This window comes from Perca fluviatilis, chromosome 6, assembly GCF_010015445.1.
Source record: "Perca fluviatilis chromosome 6, GENO_Pfluv_1.0, whole genome shotgun sequence".
Taxonomy (NCBI): domain Eukaryota; kingdom Metazoa; phylum Chordata; class Actinopteri; order Perciformes; family Percidae; genus Perca; species Perca fluviatilis.
The window spans coordinates 8,207,884-8,235,029 of NC_053117.1; the positions used below are offsets into that span (position 1 = coordinate 8,207,884).

The following is a 27,146-nucleotide window of genomic DNA, read 5'->3' on the forward strand; positions in this document are numbered from 1 at the left end:
AAATAAATAAAAATTTTATATATGTATATATAATATACAGTACAGGCCAAAAGTTTGGACACACCTCATTCAATGTGTTTTCTTTATTTTCATGACTATTCTCACTGAAAGCATCAAAACTATGAATTATGTACTTGTATGTAAAAAGTGTGAAATAACCGAAAACATATCTTATATTTTAGATTCCTCAAAGTAGCCACCCTTTGCTTTTTTGATAGCGCTGCAAACCCTTGATGTTCTCTCAATGAGCTTCATGAGGTAGTCACCTGAAATGGTTTTCACTTCACAGGTGTGCCTTGTCAGGGTTAATTAGTGGAATTTATTCCCTTATTAATGGGGTTGGGACCATCAGTTGTGTTGTGCAGAAGTCAGGTTGATACACAGCCGACAGCCCTATTGGACAACTGTTAGAATTCATATTATGGCAAGAACCAATCAGCTAAGTAAAGAGAAACGAGTGGCCATCATTACTTTAACAAATGAAGGTCAGTCAGTCCGGAAAATTGCAAAAACTTTGAATGTGTCCCCAAGTGCAGTCGCAAAAACCATCAAGCGCTACAACGAAACTGGCTCACATGAGGACCGCCCCAGGAAAGGAAGACCAAGAGTAACCTCTGCGGCTGAGGATAAGTTCATCCGAGTCACCAGCCTCAGAAATCGTAAGTTAACAGCAGCTCAGATTAGAGACCAGATGAATGCCACACAGAGTTCTAGCAGCAGACACATCTCTAGAACAACTGTTAAGAGGAGACTGCGCGAATCAGGCCTTCATGGTCAAGTAGCTGCTAGGAAACCACTGCTAAGGAGAGGCAACAAGCAAAGAGATTTGTTTGGGCCAAGAAACACAAGGAATGGACATTAGACCAGTGGAAATCTGTGCTTTGGTCTGATGAGTCCAAATTTGAGATCTTTGGTTCCAACCGCCGTGTCTTTGTGCGACGCAGAAAAGGTGAACGGATGGATTCTACATGCTTGGTTCCCACCGTGAAGCACGGAGGAGGAGGTGTGATGGTGTGGGGGTGATTTGCTGGTGACACTGTTGGGGATTTATTCAAAATTGAAGGCATACTGACCCAGCATGGCTACCACAGCATCCTGCAGCGACATGCCATCCCATCCGGTTTGCGTTTAGTTGGACCATCATTTATTTTTCAACAGGACAATGACCCCAAACACACCTCCAGGCTGTGTAAGGGCTATTTGACCAAGAAGGAGAGTGATGGAGTGCTGCGCCAGATGACCTGGCCTCCACAGTCACCGGACCTGAACCCAATCGAGATGGTTTGGGGTGAGCTGGACCGCAGAGTGAAGGCAAAAGGGCCAACAAGTGCTAAGCATCTCTGGGAACTCCTTCAAGACTGTTGGAAAACCATTTCAGGTGACTACCTCTTGAAGCTCATCAAGAGAATGCCAACAGTGTGCAAAGCAGTAATCAGAGCAAAGGGTGGCTACTTTGAAGAAACTAGAATATAAGTCATGTTTTCAGTTATTTCACACTTTTTTGTTAAGTACATAATTCCACATGTGTTCATTCATAGTTTTGATGCCTCCAGTGATAATCTACAATGTATATAGTCATGAAAATAAAGGAAACGCATTGAATGAGAAGGTGTCACCAAACTTTTGGCCTGTACTGTATATATCACGATATAGCATGTTTTCTGGTACGTCAACATATAAAAAGTCCATATGAAATAACCAAAGGCTAAAGCCTACTTTGTATCCTCCTGTGTGAATTAAATACCTGACGTTCTGCAACGTTCGTGCAAAATGAACATAACATGCAAGGATCAAAACGTAAACCGTTGTCCAAATGACATAAAATTGCCGTAATGAACGCATTTTTTTTTTTTTTACTTTGCGATTGAAAAAATCTAAAAAAAATACATACGATAGACATATTTTTGACGAGATATATCGTCATATCGCTGAGCCATACTTCAGAAGCTTCCAGGCATTAGTGAATCTTTTTTTATTATTATTAACTCTTTATAAAGGGTGCCTTATTAGCAAGTTCTTTGACTGCTCCTGTCTGAAGGGAAAGTGTGAGAGTGGTTGGATTCAAACACTGAACCTTCAAATCCATGTTTTCCATTGTCTGATTGACAGGTGAGGGAAAGATACTGCGGCCTGCAGCAAGCTTGGATTAAACACCAGTCTCTCCTGCCGTAATATAACCAGACTGTAATTTGTCTCACTTCAATTTTTTTTGTTAGAAAAACACATTGTAACATATTTGGTTCTGTCCACATTATGTCCTGATTACTGTTTGTTTCTTGTTTGACTGTTTGTCTTGTTGAAGACAACACTCCGACACTGTAGACTGTACTGATTCATTTTTTTAATTGAAAGCATTTTCTCAAATGCTGCCTGCTGCGTGTCGTTGTGGTAAACATCCTGATGCTGCCGCTGTGGGTCGAGTGCAGTGACAGACGGACATGCCATCGAGTGTGTTTTCTGTTGCTCGTTTCGACTTGGTCGGATGTTGTTTTGGAATTTAGTGCTTTCGGTGGGCTCATTGTGCTCCGTGTGAGTGCTTCCATTCACCACTGACTAACGGCACTGTTTTCAGAATGCTTCAAACTATTCAAACTATTTATCATGCAATTTTCTTAGCATTTTGGGGGATTTTTTTGTACAAATAAATACTTTACAATCTTCCTGTCTCCCCTGACTTGGCTTTGAAATACAGATGCTTCCCTTCTGTGGTTCTCACAGTCGGGGCGTGTTGTAAATAAGCTAATGATGCTTCTAACTTTCCCGCTGAAATACGAGAACACCATCATCTGCAAAGAATAAAACAATAGCAGTTTTATAATACGGAATTGCACACAAGCAAACTGAATGAGCAGCTGTAAGAAGCTCAGACCAATAGTATCACAACATGAGCAAACCTATCACAATGTCTTCTTGTCATCTCAGCTGGTCGTTATAATGCATTAACACAAAGAAGGATTTTTATAAAAAGTCAAATAGGTTTGAATGAAATCAATATTTATAAAAATGCATATGTTTGAATGAAGATCTTTTAGTAGCCATGCTAGTGGTGTGGCTTCATTAAGGTTAATTTCAGTTGCTGTACCACTTTTGGTCCCAACTGAAATAGATCAACAATTATCAGATGGATTGGCATGGAATCTGGTGCAGATATCCATGGAGCCCTCTGATTTTTCCTCTAGCGCCACCAGGTGAAGGTTTTACGGAAGAGGATTCACGTGAAAAAATGTATTTGAGTTCTGAGTTTAAAGTCAGAATTCAGATTCATTTTTTTTTATTTATTTATTTTTTTTAAAAACAACAACTCAGAAAGTTAGAAAAAGTCAGAATTCTGACTTTAAATTCAGAACTCTAACCCTCTTCCATAGAAGGTTAGCCCGGTACTGGGTGGACTGGGACTAATGCTGCGTTCCAGACACCATTTTTAGCGCGTAAGTTATGACTTCAAGTCACGACTCACGAGTTGGTAGCGTTGCAGGCAAAGACACGACAAACCCTTCTAGCTAGCGTTAGCTAGCGGCTACCTACCGTTGACGTTAGCTAGCGTTAGCTGATACTAGCGATTTCTAGTCGGCGACATATTTTGGGCTTCATTTAATAAACATAACCTGTAGTAGTATACAATTGTATGTGTATTGTTTTGATTACAATGTGCGGAATTACTTTACGTTGCCTATTTATTTCTATTTCTCACCGTTAATCACCGGCGTCTGTACAGCATCAAAAGGGGTCGACATTGTTGTTTATGTCTGTGTGACGTCAAAAACTGTAAGTAGTAGTCAGTTAGGGGTTTGACTGCCGTTGCAGGGCACTTTCACGGGTAGAAGGTTGAGAAAAAACGAGTTACGGGTTGCCTGGAACGCAGCATTAATGTAGCTAAGATGTTAATGGTTCCCAGCTGATGAATCCAAATGATTTTATTGATCCCCTACTTTTCCTCTAGTGCCACCTTGATATTTGTGTCTTTGAGTGAAATGTCTCAACAACTACTGGATGAATTGCCATGAAACTTGTACTTAGTGCTAATTAGCAGTTGTTAGCATGCTAACATGTTAAACTCAAGTAAAGGTGGTAAATATGACCTGCTTAAATCTGCATGGTAACATTGTCATGAGAGTGTTAGCATGCTGATGTTAGCATTTAGCTCAAAGCTCTTGCTTGCATGGCTGTAGAGCTTAGTCTTTTTTTATATTCACATTCCAGGGAATGGCTGCAAGTAGTGGCAATAAATGCAGTGGTCTCTGAAGCTAGCAGACAGAGCCGGGTGTCCAATCTCAGTATTTTGTGAGTACGGTCCAAAATGTGTCTGTTGCATCGAGCTTATGGGTCAAATATTGCATCAGTCTTATTCTCATCCAAATCAGGGAACATTTCTGTCTTTACACCTGTGTTCTAAAGACAAATGTAGACATACATACCAAAAGAAGCCACGCACAATTACAAGTACTGGATTAACCTTAGACCAGGGGTCTTCAACGTTTTTCAAGCCAAGGACCCCTTAATTTAAAGACAGAATGAGCAGGGACCCCCTACTACATATATTGTATAAAATGAAGTTGCATATTAAACTAGGCCTACAATTACGGACATTAACGACCAGCAATTAACGTTATTAGTTACACCTGTTTGAAAAATCAAAATGTCTGTGAAAAAGGTCTGTTGAACTGTAGATTCCCTCTACAATACCCCCCCCATCCCCCATTCATGTGTTCACCCAGCATGTTTATATTCCCCAAACTAAAGATTAAAAAAAGGGCTTGTTTTAGTAACAAACATTCCCAAACTAAAACCATTGATTGGACAAGTCTTCCTGAGGAGTTAGAGAGCTAAAAAGATGTTTTATTTGACCGGGAAAAGCCTTATTGATATTAAACATCTCTTTCGTGTCCTGGCCAAGATAGGCAGCACTAACAACAAGTAACTGGGAAACCGAAAGATAGCACAAAGAATTAAACAGATGTAATGCAATTTCTTTCTAAAATCAACCTAAATGGCACCTTAGAACAACCCAAAGGCTAATTTAACTAAAAACATAAAATAATCAAGACCAATCCAAAATAATCCAAGGTCTTATCAACTTTAGATTCCCTATACAACCCCATCTGTTCCCCAGCATGTTTATATAAAAAAATTTTAAAGGTCTTATTTTAGTAACAAACATTTTCAAATGATACTCAAATGATACAAAGGTTGACTTTTTCATGAATTATTTAAAGAATACATATTCTTATCCCTATCCATCCACTGTTTGATAAGGTTGTACTGACAATGTAAAAACCTGCCTGCCTGCCTTTCCATCCACCAACAAAGCAGGTGGGAAGTTAGCAGTGACGTGTGGAAAACAGTTAATACAAGGTTTCTGCAGGTTTCACCAAGTCAAATTGAAGACTTTTTTTAAGACCTTTTTAATACCTTTATGAATGACATTTAAGACCTATATCACGACAATAAAGCACAACGAAATGCAGAGTGACAAAAGTAAATGAATGTATTCAAATTGAATAAAAGCAACATGGAGTAATAATATTCAGTTCATATACAGCAATTATATTTGGACTATAGTGAAAGAGAACTACAACACCATGGAATAAAAGCTAATGCTAATGCTTATTGAAATACCTTTTTCTAATGGGCATCGTTGCATGGACGTAGGAGCATTTTAAGACCGGTTTAAAATTATGTAAGACCTACAACACTTCAACGAATGTAATACTTTTTAAGGCCTAAAATTAGAAATTTTTGACTTTTTAAGACCCTGCGGAAACCCTGTTTTAAGTGGTGAGAGCAAGGGACGACAATGGAAGACAAAAACATCCCGATTTAATTAGTTTCTTTTTCAAACGTGTTGCTGCTAAGGGTGAAAACCGGAATTCCTCTCCTGAAACATGACTCCGATTGATTCCCTGTGTAACACTGAGACAGACAGCAACAAGAGGCTTCAAAAGACCAGTTCACACTTCCTCACATAAAATTTTATTCACAGAAAAGCAAAAAAAAAAAAAAGACACAGGTTTAAAATGAAGTTAGGACCAAGTCTCAAAATCACTGACACATGAGATCAGTCATTATGTGTCAAATATTTATTCCTTTAAAACGTTTTATTACTGATTAAATTCATGTAGGGAAAAATGAATAGTACATCTCTTTTTCTCCAGTGTACAGCAAACCACAGCTGACGAGTGTATTTCAACCATAGCACACGGGGCATGTTAACACATGCACAGTTTGGTGTGCCAATTATGTGTGTAATGTTATATACGGAATATAAACACACAAATATATTTATATATACATACACGTAATGAATAGAAATCATAATGTGTGAGATTTGACACCTTATCTAGGCCCTGGAGGCGTATCAGGATCCCTAACTGGCTGCCTGGAGTCTGCCCAGAGTCCGAAAACTAAATGTTTCCAACAGAAGCTCAGCCAACATCTATAGCTCTTTCCATTTATTACTCTCCCAATTCAAAAATAAAGAACAAAAATATGTCAGTTATAGACATTGTACGATGCTTCGGGCCTCTTGACAAACCCTGGCGGTGCACGTGGAGAGGGAGAGGAGCTCAGGCCCCCGAACACACGGGGATCCAGCGCTGCAGTTCATCCCTCGTTTTGTTCTTTGTACATCATCAGTCCCACTGTCTGCCACACTCTCATTGTGAATGCCAAAAAAAAAAAATGAAAGAAAAAAAAAAAAAACACTGTGCGGTAACACTTTAATTGAACAGGTAGAGAGGGGTTGTGTGTGAAGAAAAAAAAAAATACATGACTAATGTTTCAAAGTCTGATGTCAACTGTTGAAAATATTCTGCAAGCTGAGAAAATACAGTAAATCTTTTGACAGTCTAAATGCAAGTCAGGCATTACCTTTTACATACCCCTTCAAACAAAGTGTTACATGCAAGGGCAAGAAAAAAAAAATGAAAAGAAAAAAGAAAATACACAGTCTGCTATGGATTGGAGATCACCGCGACGACTACGAGAAGCCAGTTTCCAGAGTAAGAGTCCCCGTCGTGCCCCTCGAAGGACCGAATGCAGGAGGTGAGTCCGGAGCTGTGTGAGCTGCTGATATGTGGGTGGTTTGGGGGGTCGGGGGGGTGGCCAGTGGCTGCAGAAGTACAGAGGGAAATAGGGAGAAGGAGGGGAGGGCAGCCCCCCCAAGCACTTCCTGAGGGTTCCCCTCATGCCGATTCCCCCTGCCTCATGGCCAACCAGGGGCCACAATGGCACCAAGTCAAACGAGAGGCGCCACTGAGCTCCTAATATTTTTTATTTTTTCTCTATAATATTGGCAGTATCATTGTTTTTATTTTTTATTTTTTTGTTTAAAATATTGAGGAAAAGATTTAAAAAGCAAAGTCTGAAAGCAGTAGTAAGACTGAATGGTGAACGGTGCTTTCAGAGGCCGGACATCCAAGAGCTCCAGGAGCGGTTCAACTGCTCTGCTTCTTTAAAAAAGAAAAAAAAAAAAAGAAGAAGAAGAAAAAGAAAAAAAAGACTGTTGGCTCAGCACTATTGGAGGTTAGAGGGGAGAGGGTGGGAAAGCTTGGCAAAATATAGACAAAAAAAATAAACACGAGAAGTCACCAGTTCTGTCCATGGATTAGTTGCTATAGGTCGTCTACCAATTGTCATCATCATCTGTGGGATCCCCCCCCTCGCAACAAGTCAAATAATAATAAAAAAAAAATCTAGCAGTTCATGATCTCTTAGCGTGAGCTGTGGTAACACAGGTGTCTGAAATGTTGAAACGGTAGAGAGGTGGTGACACCTCCACTCTTACTCAGACACACCTCCCAACCAACCAACCCCCAAAACAAATAAAATTATTAAAGAAACAAACAAAAAAATCCAGAAAAAAGGTGAAACCCTCCTCCTCCTCAGGTGCAGAGTCTGACGTGACTCTGAATGTCCCGTGTGCAGTGGAATGAGAAGGAGGGCTGAGATACTGAGTCGCGGAGGGGGTGGGTGTGTGTGTGTGTGTGTGTGTGTGTGTGTGTGGGGGGTTATGTGGAGAGAAATCGGAGCATTGTGGCGTTCACTTGTCAGCTCGCAGATCCTTTAACAAAAGGAGGACCTCAGGTCAATAGTGCCCGTCTGCTGAATTCCAAATAAAACTTGATCTGACGTCTAATAAAATCTGTACACTTGTTTTGTAGTCTTCATGATTAGTTTGTCCAAAGGGGACTTTTTTATTTTCTCCTTTTTCTTTTTATTTTTTTTCATCTTTCACCGTATATTTATTAAATCTTTATCTGCTCTTTAATTTAGATGCTCTGAGTCCCAGCTTGTGTATATGCATGTGTGAAGAGGGAAGAAAAAAGAAAAAAGAAAAAAAAAAGACCCTGCTGGCCTTTTTTTTTTTTTTTTTTGTGGATGGCTTCGAGTTTGCTAGCAGCACTTTTTCTTTCGTTTACTGTTCCGGGTGAGTTTGACCACGTCGTTCTGTTGCTGCTGCTGCTGCTTGGCGAGCACCTCCTTCTTGGCTCTTAGCACTAGCTCGGTGATGCAGTTGAACATCTGCAGGAGAAGAACAAACGGGAGCCGGGTGGTGAGTACAGCAACAAGACGGGCTCAAATAACAACAACAACTGGGGCTGAAATCTAAGGATATGCCCATTATCGTAATCATATTTTTTTGGCAGTTTGCAGATTATCTGTATCAGCGTTTTATTTGCTTGATAACCAATAAAGTTAATTAATTAAAAAGGGCGCTACTTTGGCTCCGCTACAGCTCTGTGTCTGTCCCTCTGCTTCGGTTTCACTCACCACTGAGTCTGATTTAATGTCCCGCCCACGACGCTATCTGACTCTCTGTTACTGGGTATTATGTTGAAAGTTTCTTATTTATTAAAGGTCCCATGACATGGTGCTCTTTGGATACTTTTATATAGACCTTAGTGGTCCCCTAATACTGTATCTGAAGTCTCTTTTATATAGACCTTAGTGGTCCCCTAATACTGTATCTGAAGTCTCTTTTATATAGACCTTAGTGGTCCCCTAATACTGTATCTGAAGTCTCTTTTATATAGGCCTTAGTGGTCCCCTAATACTGTATCTGAAGTCTCTTTTATATAGACCTTAGCGGTCCCTTAATACTGTATCTGAAGTCTCTTTTATATAGGCCTTAGTGGTCCACTAATACTGTATCTGAAGTCTCTTTTATATAGGCCGTAGTGGTCCCCTAATACTGTATCTGAAGTCTCTTTTATATAGACCTTAGTGGTCCCTTAATACTGTATCTGAAGTATCTTTTATATAGGCCTTAGTGGTCCTCTAATACTGTATCTGAAGTCTCTTTTATATAGACCTTAGTGGTCCCCTAATACTGTATCTGAAGTCTCTTTTATATAGGCCTTAGTGGTCCCCTAATACTGTATCTGAAGTCTCTTTCCCGAATTTCAGCCTTGGTGCAGAATTACAGCCACTAGAGCCAGTCCCACAATGAGCTTTCCTTAGGACGTGCCATTTCTGTGTCTGAGGAGAGAGGGGGGGCAAGGTGGAGGGGGGGGTGGCCTTGACCAACTGCCACTTTGCTCGTTTGAAAGCCATGATGTCTCTCTCTTTCTCATGGGTGGGCCAAATTCTCTGGGCGGGGAAAGCAGAGAAAGGGGAGGTAACCTTGCTCCTTATGACCTCATAAGGAGGAGATTCCAGATCGGCCCATCTGAGCTTTCATTTTCTCAAAGGCAGAGCAGGATACCCAGGGCTCGGTTTACACCTATCACCATTTCTAGCCACTGGGGGACCATAGGCACGCTGGGGGAACTCATATTAATGTTAAAAAACCTCATAAAGTGAAATTTTCATGCCATGGGACCTTTAAATAATTGCTCAAAGCATTGAAACAAAGTTTTGTGTCGGAGTTTGTTACCTTCCAAAATCTTCATTTTGACTAAAAGATTTTCATTTTCACTGTAAATGCACATCGGTTCCAAATATCCGTTTCATTAACTACTAATAAATCGGTATCGGCCATGAAAAACCAGTATCGGTCGATCCCTACTGAAATCAGTTCGAAGTGTCCCACCAAAGCCATCAACATCCTAGCAATTACATAGCATTAAAAAGGAACAGTTCGAGAAATAGGGTTATTCTTGCTGATAGTTGCCTGTACAATATGAAGCTACAGCTTAGCTTAGCTTAGCATAACGACAAACGAACTAGCCTTGGCAGGTATAAAAATGATAAAGCAACCCTACAGTTAGCTAACTAATACCTTGATGTTTGTTTGATATGTAAAAAAAAAAACTGGGGGGGGGGGTTCTGCTGCAAAACAAGTTTGTGAAAAGGACTGTCAGGTGTAAAGCAGACGATGAAGCTACACCAAATCGCCACAGGAGGTGACCACAAAACCCTAAGGAGCCAACTAGAGCTGTAACAATTCCAAATTTGACTGGACAATTAATTGTCTCCGAAATTATTGCGATTACTTTTGCAAACAAATTCACGTTTTGATTGAATCCCAGAATACATCTTGTGGTTATAATCACGGTCATGTGACACAGGTACACCAGCCTATGAAGTAAACCTCGCCTCTTTATTATTATAAAACATAAAATTGCATAAATATCCCGCATTTTTTAAGAAAACGTGCCGCATAATCAAGGATTTTTGCCCGCAACATTCGCAAAAAAAACTCCAAATATTTCTGGAAGGACTGATAAATGCGAAAACTACTTGTGAACTCCCCCTAGGACGTGAGTCCGATCTGCACGAAAATGTGCATGTAGACTCTGTGGACCCTCATGATAAAAGGTTATCAAAATCATTGTAACAGCACAGGCAGGTGGCGCTATAAAAACTAAAAGGGGGGTTTTTGCTCTATAACTCCCACACCGGACGTCGTACATTCAAAATTCCTACGTTGGCGCGTTCCCCGAGCTCAGCCGAGCCTTGTCCGACACCGTACGTCGTGCGACTAGTGTGGCGGCTGTGAGAGGGAAAAGCGAGAGGACGAAGAGGCAGCAAAGACCATGTAAAGGGAGTTAAGAGTAACCAGTAAAACAAGCTTCTCAAGACAATGTGGCTTCATCTGTTGCCAATACAGTTGGCAAAGCGACAGGCGTTACGACGTGGAGACTGCAGTGCACGCAGCACACCTTTTCGCTTACTGATTTCGCGGTTATGTAATCGCACAGCATGACATCGCGAATGCGATTAGATTCATCGTGTAGCCCTAGCATATAGGCCTATGTATTATGTTATATCACTAAAAAAAAAATATTTGTATCTACATAAAAGGGGGGCCCTGCAGAAAAAGGTTTGGGAACCACTGCTTCAAGGAATGCTGTGTACAATAAGCCAGAGCACAGTGAGCACCCTGAGACAGCCTGCTGATCCGCAGGTATTACACAGCATTCAGACACGCTGCCTCATTCATTCATGCATACCAGACATGTCCCAGAGACCATTCCACACAAACACGTCAGTCTGCACCAGCGTTGGGCACTAACACATTACTCAGTAATATATCACTTTCCACATAGTCTATATCCACGACGTTCCACTTCCGGGATTGCTCCGTTCACTCATATAGGCCGGATTTCCGTTGCCTTGGGCTTCCTTTGTGTTGGCATTTTAAACTCTGGTCGACTATGGTTAACCTTTTCTCACATCTCTGCAGGGTAAATCCAGACAGCTAGCTAGACTATCTGTCCAAACTGGGTTTTTTCTTTTGCACGACTAAAACAACTTTTGAACGTACACAATGTTCCACCAAAACAAGTTTGCTTAGCGCTGCCCAAGACGATTGTGATTGGTTTAAACAAATGCCAACAAACCAGAGCGCGTTTTTCTCCCATCCCGGAATGCTGTGTGGACTAGCCAGACCCTCCTCCGCAGCGGCGCGGTGGAGGAAGGTCTGGCAAAGTGAGACTACTTTCCAAAGTGATAGAGTAGCGTAAGGGATTACAATTTCCAAAACAGTAATTTCATTACAGTTACTAATCCAAGTTGCTGTGTTACCCAAATGTGATTTTTTATTTATTTTTTTTGCCCAAGGTAGGCTTTCTTATATGATGACTTAATTTAGCGCGCGGCAGGTCAGGGCCAGGGCAGGTCACGTCGGCTACTAGCCAAAAAGCCAAACGAAGGACGACGGAAAGAAGAATACTTCCAACAGCAGGAAGTATTGTCATTATATAAAAAGGCTGTGATCCGGGTGGGAACGTCGATGACATCCAACATGTCACTGTGAGCAGAGCAGCGTCCCTTCTCCGCTCTTGCCTTGCGCACGCAGGCACAGCGGGTTACGATGGTTGTGGAAATCTGGATCGCCAGGTAGTATTCATTATGTAAGTTTATGTGAAACAACTCGACAAAAAAAACAAAAACGTAATAAGCCTATGTAAATGTGCGATAGTCTTCGCATCACGCAGTAACAGCCTGAATGTCAGCAGAATGTCTGCAGTTATGCTGGCTGATTGTTGACTCCTTTTTTTTTTTTTTGGAAGGGTGGGCCGCGAAGGTAATATAGTAATCAAGGGTTTTCCTGGCTCAGAGTGGGCCTTTGGGGGGGCGACGCACGGCAGTAAGCATGATCGCTCCGCGTACAGTAAAGGCAATGTTACCTTATTTGGCAGAAATCTATGCATTTTCCTGTTATTTCTGACAATTTGATAAACAAAAATGTGTATCATGTATGTATAAATGAAACCCCAATTAACAAAATTGCTTCAAAAAAAATTGTTATTTAAATAAATCACATGGAGAGTCCGGTACTGGCTGACTCTAGACAATAAAACTGAGATTCAGGGTCCTATCTTGCACCCGGCGCAGCGCAAAGCCTGACGCAAGACCGATACAGATGTCAATTTCCCGTCCAGCGCCCGCGTCGTTTAAATAGCAAATGCACCTGCGCCCATCTGAGCGCCCATGGGCGTGATGGTCTTTACAGGGAGGCGTGTTCAGGTGCATTCTTGGCGTATTGCTATCTTATGGTAGCGGAAAGCGATCGTTTCCATGTATGGTCCGCTTGCGCGCTTTCACTTCACACACGAGCCAGATCAGCTTCTTCTCCTGAAAATTCTCTAACCAAATCCGCCATCATAATAGCGATGCGCCAAGGTACAAAAGCGGCTGGCTTTTAAAAAGGGAGCAAGTAATAGTATTACTTTTTTTAAAGGAGTAATATATTACACTTTCCGAGTAACTTGCCCAACACTGGTCAGCACACAGTCAAGACGACAGAAACAACGACTTACCTCTTCGACGTTGATGTTCTCTTTTGCACTCGTCTCAAACAGGTTGATTCCCATCTGCTCTGCAAACTTCTGCGCGTCGGTCGTCTCGACCACCTTGGAGTTGGGGTCGTCGTTTTTGTTTCCCACTGAAAAAACGAAAATGTTGCCGGGGTGATGTAACAGTAACGGACTGTCTGGACTCAAAACAAACAGGAACTAATTTTTCACTAGATTCAAGGGTAGAGTCTATTTTTAAAAAGGTGAAGGGTGCCCGAGATGTGCCCGGACTTTTTCGGGAACACTGAAAGGCGTAAGCTCACCTAATATTCGGCACACGTCGTCACAGTTCTGGTTGATTTCATGTAGCCATCGTTTGACGTTGACGAAGGACTCGGCACTCGTGACGTCGTATACCACTATGACCCCGTGCGTCCCCCTGTAGTATCTGAACAGGCAGACGGAGAGAGACAGTCAGCGTTGGACACCAGGGAACTCAGGGGAGTCCCAGAAATTACAATTTTGACTAAAACATATTCACACATATTGTGTCAGCTTGAACACCTGAACACAACGCTGAGAAGTGCATAAAAAAAAGAATAGGAAAAAAAATCCGAACCAGAATTTTTTTTTATTGCAGAGTAAGTAACACAAGGAATCTGCCTTGGTGTTGGTGCATACATAAACATATTAAACATGAATATGAAATAAACAAATACAGCAACAAATGTGTTCAATGTAACGTTTAACATTTAATAAAAAAGAGGCTGTATGGATTAGTGTGCAAAAGTTTAGGATATATAGAGTATAAGATGTACAAATTAGCCTGGGTAAACCCTGACGAACTTCCGGCAAATTTGAGATTTGCTCTGCAAGTCAGTCTGGCGAAGAGCCCATTCAAACCCATTTCCAATGTCCTCAAAATTGAGGCACCAATCACAACCGCTGAGGCGGGCTTTACACCAATCACAACTGTTGAGGCGGGCTTTACGCGACGAGGATAGCGCAGCGACGGCGAGCAGCTTTTTGTTTACATTCAACATGACGGTTACCGAAGCCGTGCTTCACCATGAACAGGGACCGGCAGGTCAGTCTGACATATGCCGATTTTATACCGGTCAATGCTATAATTAACTGACAACATAAGTTATACGAGTTACAGTTCTCAAGGACGCACGCACACACGGACAGAGACACAGTCTCTTTTTCCTTTCTTTCAACTTCGCGTGTACCCGCTCGCGGTGTGAAGCGCGTGTCCGCGCTATTCTTGCACATGTATGGAGCTTCGTGAATTAACCTGCAACATATCAGCTGTTTGGAAATTCTTCAGCGTGTGTGCAGAAGATAACAAGTTAGCAATATGCAACACCTGCAAGGAGACAGTAGGGCGTGGAGGGACGACACCAAAAACCAGAATCACATTTTTTTTGTTGGATGTGAAAAGCGTCACCCGGATCGTTGGTCTGATTGGTTGAAGGACTATCCAATGAGCCCAAAGGCATTTGAGTGGCGTCCGTTGGTGAAGCCCCTCTGGAAATGAACTGTCAATGAACCTTTCCCAGACCCACTCTCATTTAGAGTGGGTCTGGTGTCAACCAGGCTATGTACAAATTGTACAGGAATACAAATATCTGGGAACAGTGTTTGACTCTCAGCTGAAACTCGTGAACGCAGACTGTATAGTCACAGCAGACAATTCATCTGCTAAGGAAGCTGAACTCTTTCTGTGTCTGCAGGGAACTTTTATGGAACTTCTATAAAACTTGTATCTAGAGATAGACCGGCCGGTGACCGGAATTGGCCGGTTATCACGTGCTCGGCCATGACCGGTGACCGGCAGGTCAGTCTGACATATGCCGATTTCATGCCGGTCAACGCTAAGATTAACTGACAACGTAAGTTATATGAGCTACAGTTCTCAAGGACGACACACACGGACGCGACAGCACAGCGGTGTGAAGCGCGTGTCCGCGCTATTCTCACATGTGTAGGGAACCTCGAGAATTAACCTGCAACATGTCAGCTGTTTGGAAATTCTTCAGTGTGTGTGCAGAAGATAACAAGTTTGCAATATGCAACACCAAAACAGGACGACACCAAAAACCAAAAATCTAAAAAACATTTGTTGGATATTGGATGTGAAAAGAAGGAAATGGTTCTGACATTGCACTTCAGATGTGCGTGAATTTCCCACACCAGGAGCAATTTATATAGTTCTATTTTATAGTGATCCATTATCTGTTCAAAAAATGTTCTATGCAAAATGTTCTATTAAAGAAAAGATAGTAAATAAATATTTGCATGTGGTGTAAAAAATGTATTAAAAAATGATTACAGAATCGGCTAAAATCTTTATCGACCGGCCTAACTCAAAGAAAAATCGGAATCGGCCTAGAAAGTAATCGGTGCATCTCTACTTGTATCGAGTCTTCTAACTTTTTCAATTGTGTTGCTGGTAGGCATGCACGATTCTGGGGAAAAAAGGTTTTAGCTTAGAATTGATATCACGATTCTCTGCCACAATTTTTTTCTCACGAAGTGTAATGTTTATTGCACACATGAACCATGACAAAACAAAACAAATTGGCAGTACCAAACATAGATTTGTTTTTGGGCAGCTATAGCACATTGCACATCATAGGGCTGGGCGATATGGCTGAAAACTGTATCACGATATAAGTGTTTCATATCGGTCTATATCGATAATTATTGATATTTTTTATGACCTATTTAAAATAAGGACCAGGAGAAAAATATATTAAATTTAAACATTTTTATTTTAAACTTAACCTTCCTCTGATTATAATCCCCTCAGTTATAAAAGCAGAAATGTCAACACAACCATGGAAATCACTCAAATAATTAAAATGTAAACATAAGTCTAAAATCATAGTGAAGAAAGAATAAGTAAGAACTGCTTAATAAGGTGTAATAAAATGGTGCAAAGTGTTAAATATAAACATAGAGAAACCTGAAACCTGAGAAGAACAATTTTCTGCAGGTTTAGTGCTAGGTTGGTAACCTGGCTTCTGGACAGTGCTCAGCACGTCTGCCTCCGTTATTTCTTTGTAGCGTTTAGTAAGGCGCTGATGCAGAGTACCTCTCCATGGCGGTCTGCTGCTTGTGCGGTGTAACAGCTGCAGATGTTGGACGTTGCTGGCGAATACGGTTGCTCCAAAGTGTGAGCGCGCCTAAGGTGGTAAAACAAGTTTGCGGTAGTGTTGGTGGGGACGACGGTCAGACTTATAAAATCCCCAAACTGCCATACTGACTTTTCCTGTTTTATCAACAATTTCCTCGCTCGCTGCGGCACTCACTTTCCACTTATCGCTACACCGCCCGGTTCTGTTATTGTAGAATCCAACAGCGAGACAGCGATGTGGCGCAACCAAACATGATACTGTTACATGATTGGCTGTTAGAGTGTCACTCCCTACGTTGCTAGGTTACCAGAGAGTGAGTGCCTTTGTTCATGCAACCAAACTTGCTTCGCAACTTCTGGTTTCTTCCGAAGAAGAAAAACAAGTTATCGAACGTTTTATCGAACGCATTTTCTATTGATATTGATTACGTGTCTATCGCGATACATATCGTTATCGTTTTATCGCCCAGCCCTAGCACATCACCACAAGCCTGTAAACATAGAGGGTTCAATTAATAATGAAAATAAAGTACATACTGGCTATTTAAGTACAGTAGGCTACCAAAAATAGTGACATATAACACATTGAACTAAATATGGCCCTGATACAGGCTCTGTCAGCTCTCTGTGGAAGAAACAAGTGGTTTGAGAAAGCTGAAATATATAATAACTCAAACTGACTGCACTTTCTAGTGAATTTTGAGTTACGCCGTCAGGCCGGCACGGCTACGTGGCTGCATGGGAAACAAATTGCTACGCAAATTCCTTTATTCCTTCATCTATCAGGCTACTAAACACAACCCATTGCACGTGTTGTCACTGGCATGCAGAGGTTTTGATTGTTGTTAGATATATGTATTTGATCTACATGGATACCCTGGAAATCCAGAGTTCTCGCGAGAGCACAGTTTGAATTTGCTCAGCGAGTCACTCTGGCATCGAGTAATGATGCTCATTAACTATGCCCTTGTAGCCGAGCTGCACCAATCACATCGGTGTATCTGATATAGGCGGGCCAGAGGCGAACTAAACACATGACGACAGTTTAATCTACCAGTTAGCTCCGCTGGTAGCTAAGCGTATGGGGCTCTGGATACTTCACCCCGTGTATTGTTGTGATTGGTCGTAGTGTTATCCAATTGCGTGCAGTGAGATTTTCAAATGCATGCTTGGTGCCGCCCCTAGATTTGGGCCATTTTCATTACTCAGTGCCAGACCCTTAATCTTTCTGATTTGGGTCTGGATTTCCAGACTACTACATGGATGGGATAGATTGTACAAATGAATTGCTAATTATCAGATAAAGCAATCTGAATAAAAATGTGCAAAGGGCAGGTAATAGTCCAGGATAACTAGCAAGCAACCAGAAAAGTTAACACAGGAGGCTAAAAGTAATGGAGAATTAGTAGAAATGGGGACCATCTGGTCTATATCTCGCCTAAAATAACTGTTTGGTACGTTTTCCACTCCAGTCATACACTTTGCTGCTTAACCCTTGTGTTGTCCTCGGGTCAAATTTGACCCATTTTTAAAAGATTTCTTTATCAGAAAAGTGGGTTTCTTTCAACCAAATTTTCAGATAAATAATGCAGATTGTTCCACACAACACTCTTCACAAGTAAAATAAATTATCAGCCCACTACTTTCTTTAAATTTGGATGTTTTACTACTATTTTTTTTATTTATTTATTTTTTAGGAACGAACGTGGGGAAAAAAAGTGACAAAAATGTCAAAAGGCGCAGAAAACAATTGTCAAAAACATCGTGGGGGAAAAGCAACAAAGGTTTTGAAAAAGACGACCAAAAAAAAGTTATTTTGGCTGCCTGTGGAAACCCAGCGTAAGGGAGGAAAGCCAACAGAAGTGAGACCAGCATCTGTCCCACACAGACAACTAAACCTGAATGTGATGATGGACAGGTCAACTGTAACCCTGCAGCCAAGCATCAAACCGTGCACCAGGCATCAGAAAGGGAGCATCCCCACTGTAGCTGCACTCGCCAAACAAACACAAAGACCCTTTTGTCAGGCTTACTGTGTGTGTGTGTGTGTGTGTGTGTGTGTGTGTGTGTGTGTGTGTGTGTGTGTGTGTGTGTGTGTTCCCAATGTCCAGCAGTAATAGGCCACCACACAGCAGGCGTGGATGGATCTGTATGTACAAGCGTTCGGCCCTTGTGGCGTAAGGGTTTAAGGCGCTGACCGTGTGAACGCAAACTCCCTGGTTTGAATCCGACTGGGGATATTTGTTGAATGTTATTGTCCATCTCTCGCACACCTCTTTTCCTGTCTGTCTCGACCGTTTACCCATTATGATTGATTATGATGATATTAATGGCCCCAGAACAGTAAATACTAGGTGTAAACTTGATACAGCATCAAGGTGGAGAAACGTTTAAAATTTAAAAACCAGTCTTGCAAATGAAAATGAGACTAAATGTCTCATCGGAATAAAAGCATGGACTCACTAGAAGAATAGAATAGAATTAAAATTTTAACAAGGTGTAAATGGTGTAATGTGCTCATATTTTGCTCATTTTCAGGTTCATAATTGTATTTAGAGGTTGTACCAGGATAGGTTGACATGGTTTAATTTTCAAAAAACACCATATTTTTGTCGTACTGCACATTGCTGCAGCTCCTCTTTTCACCCTGTGTGTTGAGCTCTCTGTTTTAGCTACAGAGTGAGGCATCACACTTCTGTTCCATCTTTGTTGGGAGTCGCACATGCGCAGTAGCTAGGTAAGGATTACTAGCCAGTCAGAAGCAGAGTATGAGGGTGTGCCCTGACAGTACCTAGGTAAGGACTACTAGCCAGTCAGAAGCAGAGTATGAGGGCGTGCCACGCTAGCAGCTAGGCGAGCATTATAACGTGTGTTACAAAGTGACCATGTTTGTCTCTGAAGTAAAGGCTGGACTACAATAGAGCTGTTTGGAGCAGTTGGTGAACAGTGTTTTCTGTTGGAGATGGTAAGTCCCTTTGGAGTGGACTTTTTCACTTTGTAAACCTATAACATGCACAAAAAAGATATATAACACAAAGGGAAAAAGCATAATATGAGCACTTAAAAGTATGTGAAAATATACTTTGTTATGATTAATATTTTATTCAACATGGTTTTCCTACATAAAAAGTTTGTTGGGTCTCTGTAAATTATTGAGTGTGGTCAATGGTCTGTAAAGTGTCCCGATATAACCTCGGTTATGATTTGACACTATAAATAACATTTAATTGAATTGATTGGTTTACGGATTAGTGAGTGACGTACCAAATCCAAGCACGCCTGGGCTACGTTACTACGTTCTTGGATTTCATCTGCCCTTTCAGGAGAGGTAATTAATCGATTAGTCGATCGACAGAAAAAAAACAAAAATGAATCAAAACTATTTTGATAATCATTTAATCGTTTTTCATTTTTAAAGCAAAAATGGCAGAAAATGCCGTTTTCACCTCTCAAATACGGAGATTTCCTTTCCAGTTGTATATCATATTGAACTGAATATCTTTGGGTTTTGCAAAAACAAGACATCACCTTGTAATAATAATAAACCTTGTAACAACAGTTAGTTGCAAACAGTTAGTTGCTAAAGCAACGACAGTTTATGGAAAGCACAAATCAGATCAGATCTTGTGCCTGACTGATGGGGAAGTGATAAGGATAAGCGTTGCGATTTAGGCATAACAGCGTCGGCTTCTTTGCGTATTGCCTGTAAAACCGTGTCTGTGTTGTTCATATTTATGTAGAATTATAGTACAGTATAGCTCTTCTTATGTAAAATATGCGGCTCTGGTAGATGTTTGCGATTGGTCGCGTTAACTAGTTGTTAACCACTGTCGTGACACAGCTTATGCAGGACCGCGGTTGTTAGGTTAGGTGAAGCCGGGAAATAAATCCAGGGCATGTTGATCCTGATTCGTAGTACAGGCCTCGGGTCTCTGCCCATGATCCAGCTCCACGGGGGAAAGTGGTTTAGGACCTAATGAGGCACCATGCCACTCTACTTCAGCACAGTGAACAATTCGCCTTATGGCCAGCCTGCTTGGTGGAGGGATTCCTGCACGACGACTTGCAGCCGTCCTCCCAAACTAGGACGCTCATACTCCTCTGGGGGCTGAGGCGTCAGCACTGCACAGGATTTCAAGCTTTCTGGGTGACTTTGGTGTTCCGATTGTCCTCACTGCAGCAGCGATAGTACATTACATCAATTACCTAACATTATCTGTTCTCCTGGCCCTGTTCGGGACAAAACTTGAGACATTGACAGTTTAATATCTTTTAATTAAGTGTAACCTCTGTCTGTTTTAGTCAAAGTCAAGAAGGAGTGAGTGGGTAAGATGACAGCAATTTGAGCTGTAGGTCACATCAACGCTGTTTCTACCAGAGCTGCTCAGACGCTGTCTTTTCATAGAGTGAGAGCAGCCGCCCATTGATGCACAACTCTTATTTATTATGGGTGTCAAATCTGTGCTCTAATGTCAAGCCAGTCCATGTTAATTGCCCAGTAATTGAACAGTAAGTCCATATTTCAGCAGAGCAATCACATGTGAGCGAGACAGCAGCAGCGACATCACCCAGCGGTTTAGCGGAGTGCCATTTTGAAGCCTTGAGTTTGGCAAATTGGCCGTCACTGACGAATTTTGGACGAGAGGGCTGAACAAGAAATTTTTAGGCAACCAAAAATGCTCCAATCAACTTTGATGAAGTGAAAACACACAGTGAAAGGGTCAAAGTTTAAGGTGGAAACATGGACAGGACCCCAAAAACAAGTTCACGGCTATTTTAAATGTACACAGTGCCACGGATTAGGCATTGCTAAGCCACGCCTTAAAGCATTCCCTGCTTTATCGTCCAGTTGAAATTAATGGGACCGTCATTAACAGAATGAACATCGTGCTGTATTGAAGTAGACTTGAAACTAGTGATTGAGACCATACACTCATCATGAAAATGTTTACGGAGGTAATAAATCAAGTGAGAAGTAGGGTCATTCTCCCGTAGTGTTATACAAGCCGACTTCTTTTTTTTTGCAACCACTTAAGTCGCCCCCAGCTGGAAATAAGATAGAATGCAGATTTAAGGCACTTCCGCATTGGCTTCACTTTTCACAGCCGGAAGCTCCGTTCATTGTTTTTTTTAACAGTCTATGAGGGGAACATTTAGCAGCCAAAGAGACAGTTATTTCCCTCTGCTGCCCTCAAGTGGTCAAAAAAAATCCGTTAAAGGGGTGATACAATGCAAAACCGATTTTACCTTGTCATAGTTGACTAACGACGGGTGGGTAAATAGCACACACATAGAAGCTCAAAATCCCATTGACACCTCTTTCCTCTGCAAATCTCACAATTTGGAAATGCCTCTGGAAACGGGCGAATCTGAACAAAGCTAAAAGTCGACGTCAACTTCTCAACTACTCCTTATTTGGCTCTACCTTCTATCTTTGTAACGCCCCAAAATTTACATAGGCCACTAACTGATCTGAGGTCAGTTAGTCTTCTGAATAGGTCGCGCAGATCTCAGAAATTGTTCATCTGCTATTTTACCACTAAATTCACTTCTGAGACTTTTTTTTTATGCGAGAAATCAACTATGTAGAGGTCAAATATGGGCCGTTTTACGAAAATGTATGGCTAAACCGGCCTGCTGTGAGGTACATAGAGCTCCGTCATGGCTGGCAACCCACGGTGCTCGATACCCGCGCAAAGTCACCATTTCTGGGTTAGTGGACTACCAAATGCGGCTGCCCTGACAGACCTCTAAAATTCACAAAAATGCATTAAATTGAAATTAGCTTTGTTAAGACCTTAGGGAGCTGTGATATACGTGTTGTGACGAAATTCAAACTGTAAATATACGATAGTTATGCCAAAAGTATAGCAACGCTCTTTTCCCATAGAATTAAATGGGACACATAGCCTAGCTAGCAGCTCCTCCTAAGGAGACCCCTAAAATTCACAAAAATGCATGCGTTAGCTTTGTTAAGACCTTAGGGAGCTGTTACATAAGTGGCGTGACGAAATTCAAACTGTAAATATACTCCAGTTATGCCGAAAGTGTAGCTAACTAGCCGCGATCTGTACACATAGGATTGAAGGGACACTAGCAGCTAACGAAACCCCTCGTGTTCACAAAAATGCATTAAATTGAAATCGGACACAATTGTTAGCTTTATGTGACCTTGGGGTAGCTGTAATATAGGTGGAGTGACGAAATTCTAACTGTAAATATACTCTAGTTATGCCGGCAACTGGCAGCCGGCTAGCTCCGCGGAGCCCCGAGCCCCGGTAGTAAGTATCCGAGAAACGGGGACTTTCACTGGGTATGGAGGTTGCCGCTTTCTCGTCAGACGTGTGGAGCTCCTAAAGTCCAACACGTCTTACCAAATTTGCAATTAGCCATACATTTTTGAGCTTAATATCGTTGATTTCTCGCATTAAAAAGTCTCAGAAGTAAATTTAATAACGAAATAGTAGACAATGTAACTTTGCAGTGTCTGAAATAAGAGACCTGCTGTCTTGTCTCCAATGTGTTTCTATGTGGTTCGCTCAAACCAATCACCGCGCAGCTCATCTAAATATTCATGAGCATACCATATTTGGAAGAAAAACTCTAGTTACAAATAGGGCCATATTCACAGGGTAGTTAAGGGCCTATAAAATAGCATTTTTCAGCCCAACCAATGTGACATACCCTATTAGGAGACCTTAAGGAACAGTGTGAAGTACCCTATATAATCATTCTATCACTCCTTTAATGCAGATTTGGGTTTAACGGACCCTTTTCCCCAAATGACAAAAAAAAAAAAACGTAGCGGTAGTGGTCATGCTGATAGTTTTGATTTTGATTTGTCTCTTAGATTTCTGTCTCCACCCTATTAAAAGTGTTTTCATTTAAGAGTAGTGAGTGGTGCATTTGATTTTGTGCTGTGACTCAGCTGAAGCCAAACTGGACAAAAATGTTTGGATTTAGATTTAAAATGAGCTCACAGGCCTCGTGTTGGACACATGTATTTGCACGAGTGGGAAGTCACTGCTTTCGTGTTGGAAGAAGATGGATGATACAACAATAATGTGGGTCCAACAATTCACCTGTACAGACCAAAATTACTGCCATACATCAGCGTGAACCCAGAGGCACACAGATGCTGTAGAACACGGGACAGCGGTGTGACACAAACTACAGCATAAGAGGGTAACGACGCCAAGGCCTTTGCCGTCATGTAGTGCTGCAGTACGAGTCAAGTCTCCCCTCTCACATCTGTAATTAGGATATGTGGGGAATTCCACCCAGTTTCATAGCGCAGCACCGACTCAGTCTAGTTGTCTACAAACTGCTTCCTCAAATAAAACCTAATCTGAGGACCGCAGAGAGCCTTTTTTGCTTTCAGATTCAACTGCTGAAAGAAAATATTGAGCTTCACCTTGTTGTGTCTGTGTGTGCGTGCGTGTGTGTGGATCTACTTACGTGGAGGTGATGGTGCGGAAGCGCTCCTGCCCTGCTGTATCCCAGATCTGTAGCTTCACCTTCTCCCCGTTGATCTCCACTGTCCGGATCTTAAAGTCCACGCCGATCGTGGTGATATAGCTACCTGCAAACAAGCACGCCGCGACAAAAATCAAGTTAGTACGCTACAACAACAAAGTAGACTTGGCAATGGTGCTACGGTGGCTAACGGTAGAAGCAGCACGCACCTGAAAATGTGTTGTCTGCAAATCGCAGGAGGAGACTGCTCTTCCCAACTCCTGAGGACGAAAACACAAGCACAGAATGAGGCTTAGAGTCCAACCAACAGGTTTCCAAAAGAAATAAAAAAAAAAAATGAGTGTATTCTTTATTTTTGACTTGTAGCTTTCAAACACAATAACTACAGTTGTCTGAGGACAAACATGTTTTTGAGTTTGAGGTTGTTGTTTTGTTTTTTTTATATTATATTCTAGCTACCAAAGAGTAACCACGTGGCAGCTGCAAACCAAAAACAAGACATCAACCGGAACAGTTGCTGTAATCCTTTTACATAAAGATGAATTATTTCAAAAATATAGAGACAAAGTTGTACCTGTTGCACAGTGTACAAGCTGAAGGATTTAAGGTAAGCAAGGCTGCACCCTACATGTTCATTTAAAACATTTGATGACGCTTGTACCTTAATCGCTGCAACAGCAGAACAAACAGCAGCAGTTAGGAAAGCTTGCGTCGAAGCCACAAAGGCAAGACAACAAATGGAACAAGTCTATCCATCTGGGTTCATAAAATTATAGTGCATAATAGGAAGAAATAGCCATTTTAGGAAGAAATAACAGTCATAACAGATGCCAGGAGAGGACAAAGCAGAGGAGGAGAGTGGGATGAAAAAGGAAGATTGATAAGCGGGATCGGTACGGTCTTCAACAGATCAGTTGTCAGGTTACAGCCAGAAGACAGAAAATGACTCTGCTGCCCAGCCTGGGGTGGGGTGGAACTCAACATATGGAGCCTTGTGACTTAGCCTACCTATTGTGTTATTGTCATCTCATGTTTGATTGGTACCAACATAAAAAGCTCTCAGGTTCCTCTGGTCTCCACGCTACAGAGTTTTGTTCAAACAAACAATAGCCAAAGCTTCAAAGCAGAAGCGAGACCATCATCATTTAGTACTTTTGAAGCTTTAATATTCCATCCTGCTGTCTAGCCACCCAGCTTATAAATAATATTGCTCAGGGGGTCAGTGATGAAACTATTCATGACGTTTACATGTTCGACTTTTGCAGCCTGGAACTTGTGAACAAAATGTAAACGCAAACCACTGTGATGAGCAGATATGTCACATGCATGCAGTGTTCTCCACTGGGTTTGTGAAAGACTGAGGTAAATGTATTTCGTGGGGAATTTAGTGGTCCTCTAGAAAAAAAAAAGTTTATTCAATGCAATTTCACATGATTATGGACCATTTTGATTACCAAATCGGTGTCTAAAATGATGGAAAAGCTAGAGCAGATAAATAAATAACCTTGAAAAAGCTTGCTGAAGAAGTCCACTGGGAACCAACTACAATCATTTAGATCTGAAAAAAATAATTTAGTTAGTTAGTTTTTTACTTTCATTCAGCTCAGGTGGTGCCCAAAACTGATTGGGTGCTGCACCTTAGCTTTATAATGGTAGGGGAAACCCTGGCATGTACCGAAAGCTAAATAAGTCCAGTGATGTGATAAAACTCTGTGCAGCTTGGAGATCCAGAGTGTGAAATGTCTGAATTGCAGCAGTCCATCAGTCTACATGCCGCGGTGGGACAAAGGCCAGAGCATCTTTCCTATATAATCTCTGTGCACTGCACTGCAAACACTTGTACTTCCATGCTGCAGCTGAGGGGACACTGGCCTCTGTGTAAGGGGCAGTGAAGGGATTGCTGTGCTGCCTTGCCCTCTACTGTGAGCAGCCAGCTGATGGGGTAGTGCCAGGATCTGGGTTGTCAATGAATGCAAAGATCATTGCCCACAAAGCAGTCCTGCACGCTGAGGCTACAATCCTACTGAGGGTGAAGCCATTAAAAGGCATGTTCTCACTTTAATGGGGAGATACAAGAAGAGCAGGCCTTATCACTTGTACATATTTACATTATCTATCCATCTACCTGTGGCATTGTTTGCCATGGGTTTTAACATAATAAAGAAGCTAAACACAGCCAAGGTAACCATATATTCAGTGGTCTTTGAACCTCAGCTGCTTGACTAGAATATCGCTCTTAATACTACAGTTGACACTTATTACCTCTGTCTTGTCTCAGTTCACTATACTTTGACTGGCTGGATGCAACTAACCTAAGAGACTGCAGTGCAGCATTCCTCCACTCTTAAGAAGCTAGCACCATAATGCTAGCTAGCTAGCTAAATAACAAACTGCATTTCAATAACAACCCAACTTAGTTGACTTAACACCGTGCAGCAAACAGGCTAGTTTTAATTTCATGTATGAGGACTACAACTTCTTAGAATACTAGCGTCTCAGTCCAGCTAACGTTAGCAACATAACCAAGCCTGAAAGTGTAATGTTAGCCTAACTTCCATCGGGCTAACAAAGCAAACAAGCGATACAAACTATAGGACAAATTAGAGGAGCATGTGAACCACGGTACAGTTATTTGGGTTACAGTGTATGTTTTGTTGTAGAGCTAAAATAAATGTCTTAGAGCCGATATGAGACCAGGACTGGAAAACCTTCAAGAGGCAAACCCCGAAGATCTGGAGGCGATATCCGGCCTGATCGGCTGACATGCCCAGCCCGGACAGACAACCTCCGCCCTGTCACCGCCACATAAATATGGCGGATGTGTACATTTCACCAATCATTTCCATGCAGAAACTAAAAAAACAAGTTGTAAAAGCAACATAGAATCGAAGCGGGCCTACAGCTGCATTTCTTGTTCTCCCCTTAAATAAAAAACAACAAGACAAGGCCCACTTCCCGTCCCTCATCCCCGGCGTCGGCTTACCGCTGTCACCGATGATGAGCAGCTTGAAGAGGTAATCGTAGTCCCTGGCCATGCCGGTAGCTGGTGGCTCACCCCCGCCTTGTGCCGCTTCTTTGCTCGGTTTGCTGTCCGACTTCCACGGATCGTAAAAAAAAAAAACTCACCAGCCCCCAGATCCCCCGATACGAAAGCAAATGACCACTACCTATACTAGAAAGTGTTAGCCCCCCGAGCTGGCTGCGTTTTTCTCGGGGTTTCGCGGCGTCAGCAATCCTCTCCCTCCGCTGCAAACAGCCGGAAACTCCGCTTCCTTCTCTGGTGGAGCGGTGGAGCTGCACCCAACTCTGACCCAGCTTCACTGCGCAGGCTCCTGCTACAGCACAGG

At 41.9% G+C, this 27,146-nt stretch overlaps 1 protein-coding gene across 2 annotated transcripts; it reads right to left on the reverse strand.

The window, feature by feature from the left end:
* Window positions 1–6,062: 6,062 nt before the first annotated feature.
* On the reverse strand, window positions 6,063–27,126 carry rab35b (RAB35, member RAS oncogene family b). Of its 2 annotated transcripts, XM_039803059.1 has the most exons (6): window positions 26,783–27,113; window positions 24,009–24,059; window positions 23,782–23,905; window positions 13,505–13,629; window positions 13,206–13,330; window positions 6,063–8,520 (listed from the first exon to the last, which is right to left on the reverse strand). In XM_039803059.1, exons 1-6 carry the CDS (start codon window positions 26,832–26,834, stop codon window positions 8,392–8,394), a joined length of 606 nt encoding a protein of 201 aa, XP_039658993.1. In that variant the 5' UTR covers window positions 26,835–27,113; the 3' UTR covers window positions 6,063–8,391. The 2 variants fall into 2 exon arrangements, with proteins under 2 accessions (XP_039658993.1, XP_039658994.1); XM_039803060.1 differs by lacking the exon at window positions 13,206–13,330 and having other exon boundaries at window positions 8,414–8,520; window positions 26,783–27,126.
* Between the last annotated feature and the right edge of the window lie 20 nt (window positions 27,127–27,146).

Excerpts from the sequence above, each read along its gene's own strand:
- rab35b (XM_039803059.1), bottom strand. The coding sequence starts at position 26,834 with ATGGCCAGGGACTACGATTACCTCTTCAAGCTGCTCATCATCGGTGAC. Across the intron at positions 23,906-24,008 it reads TGCAGACAACACATTTTCAG|GTAGCTATATCACCACGATC; the intron begins GTGCGTGCTGCT and ends GCTTGTTTGCAG. Across the intron at positions 8,521-13,205 it reads AGAACATCAACGTCGAAGAG|ATGTTCAACTGCATCACCGA; the intron begins GTAAGTCGTTGT and ends CTTCTCCTGCAG.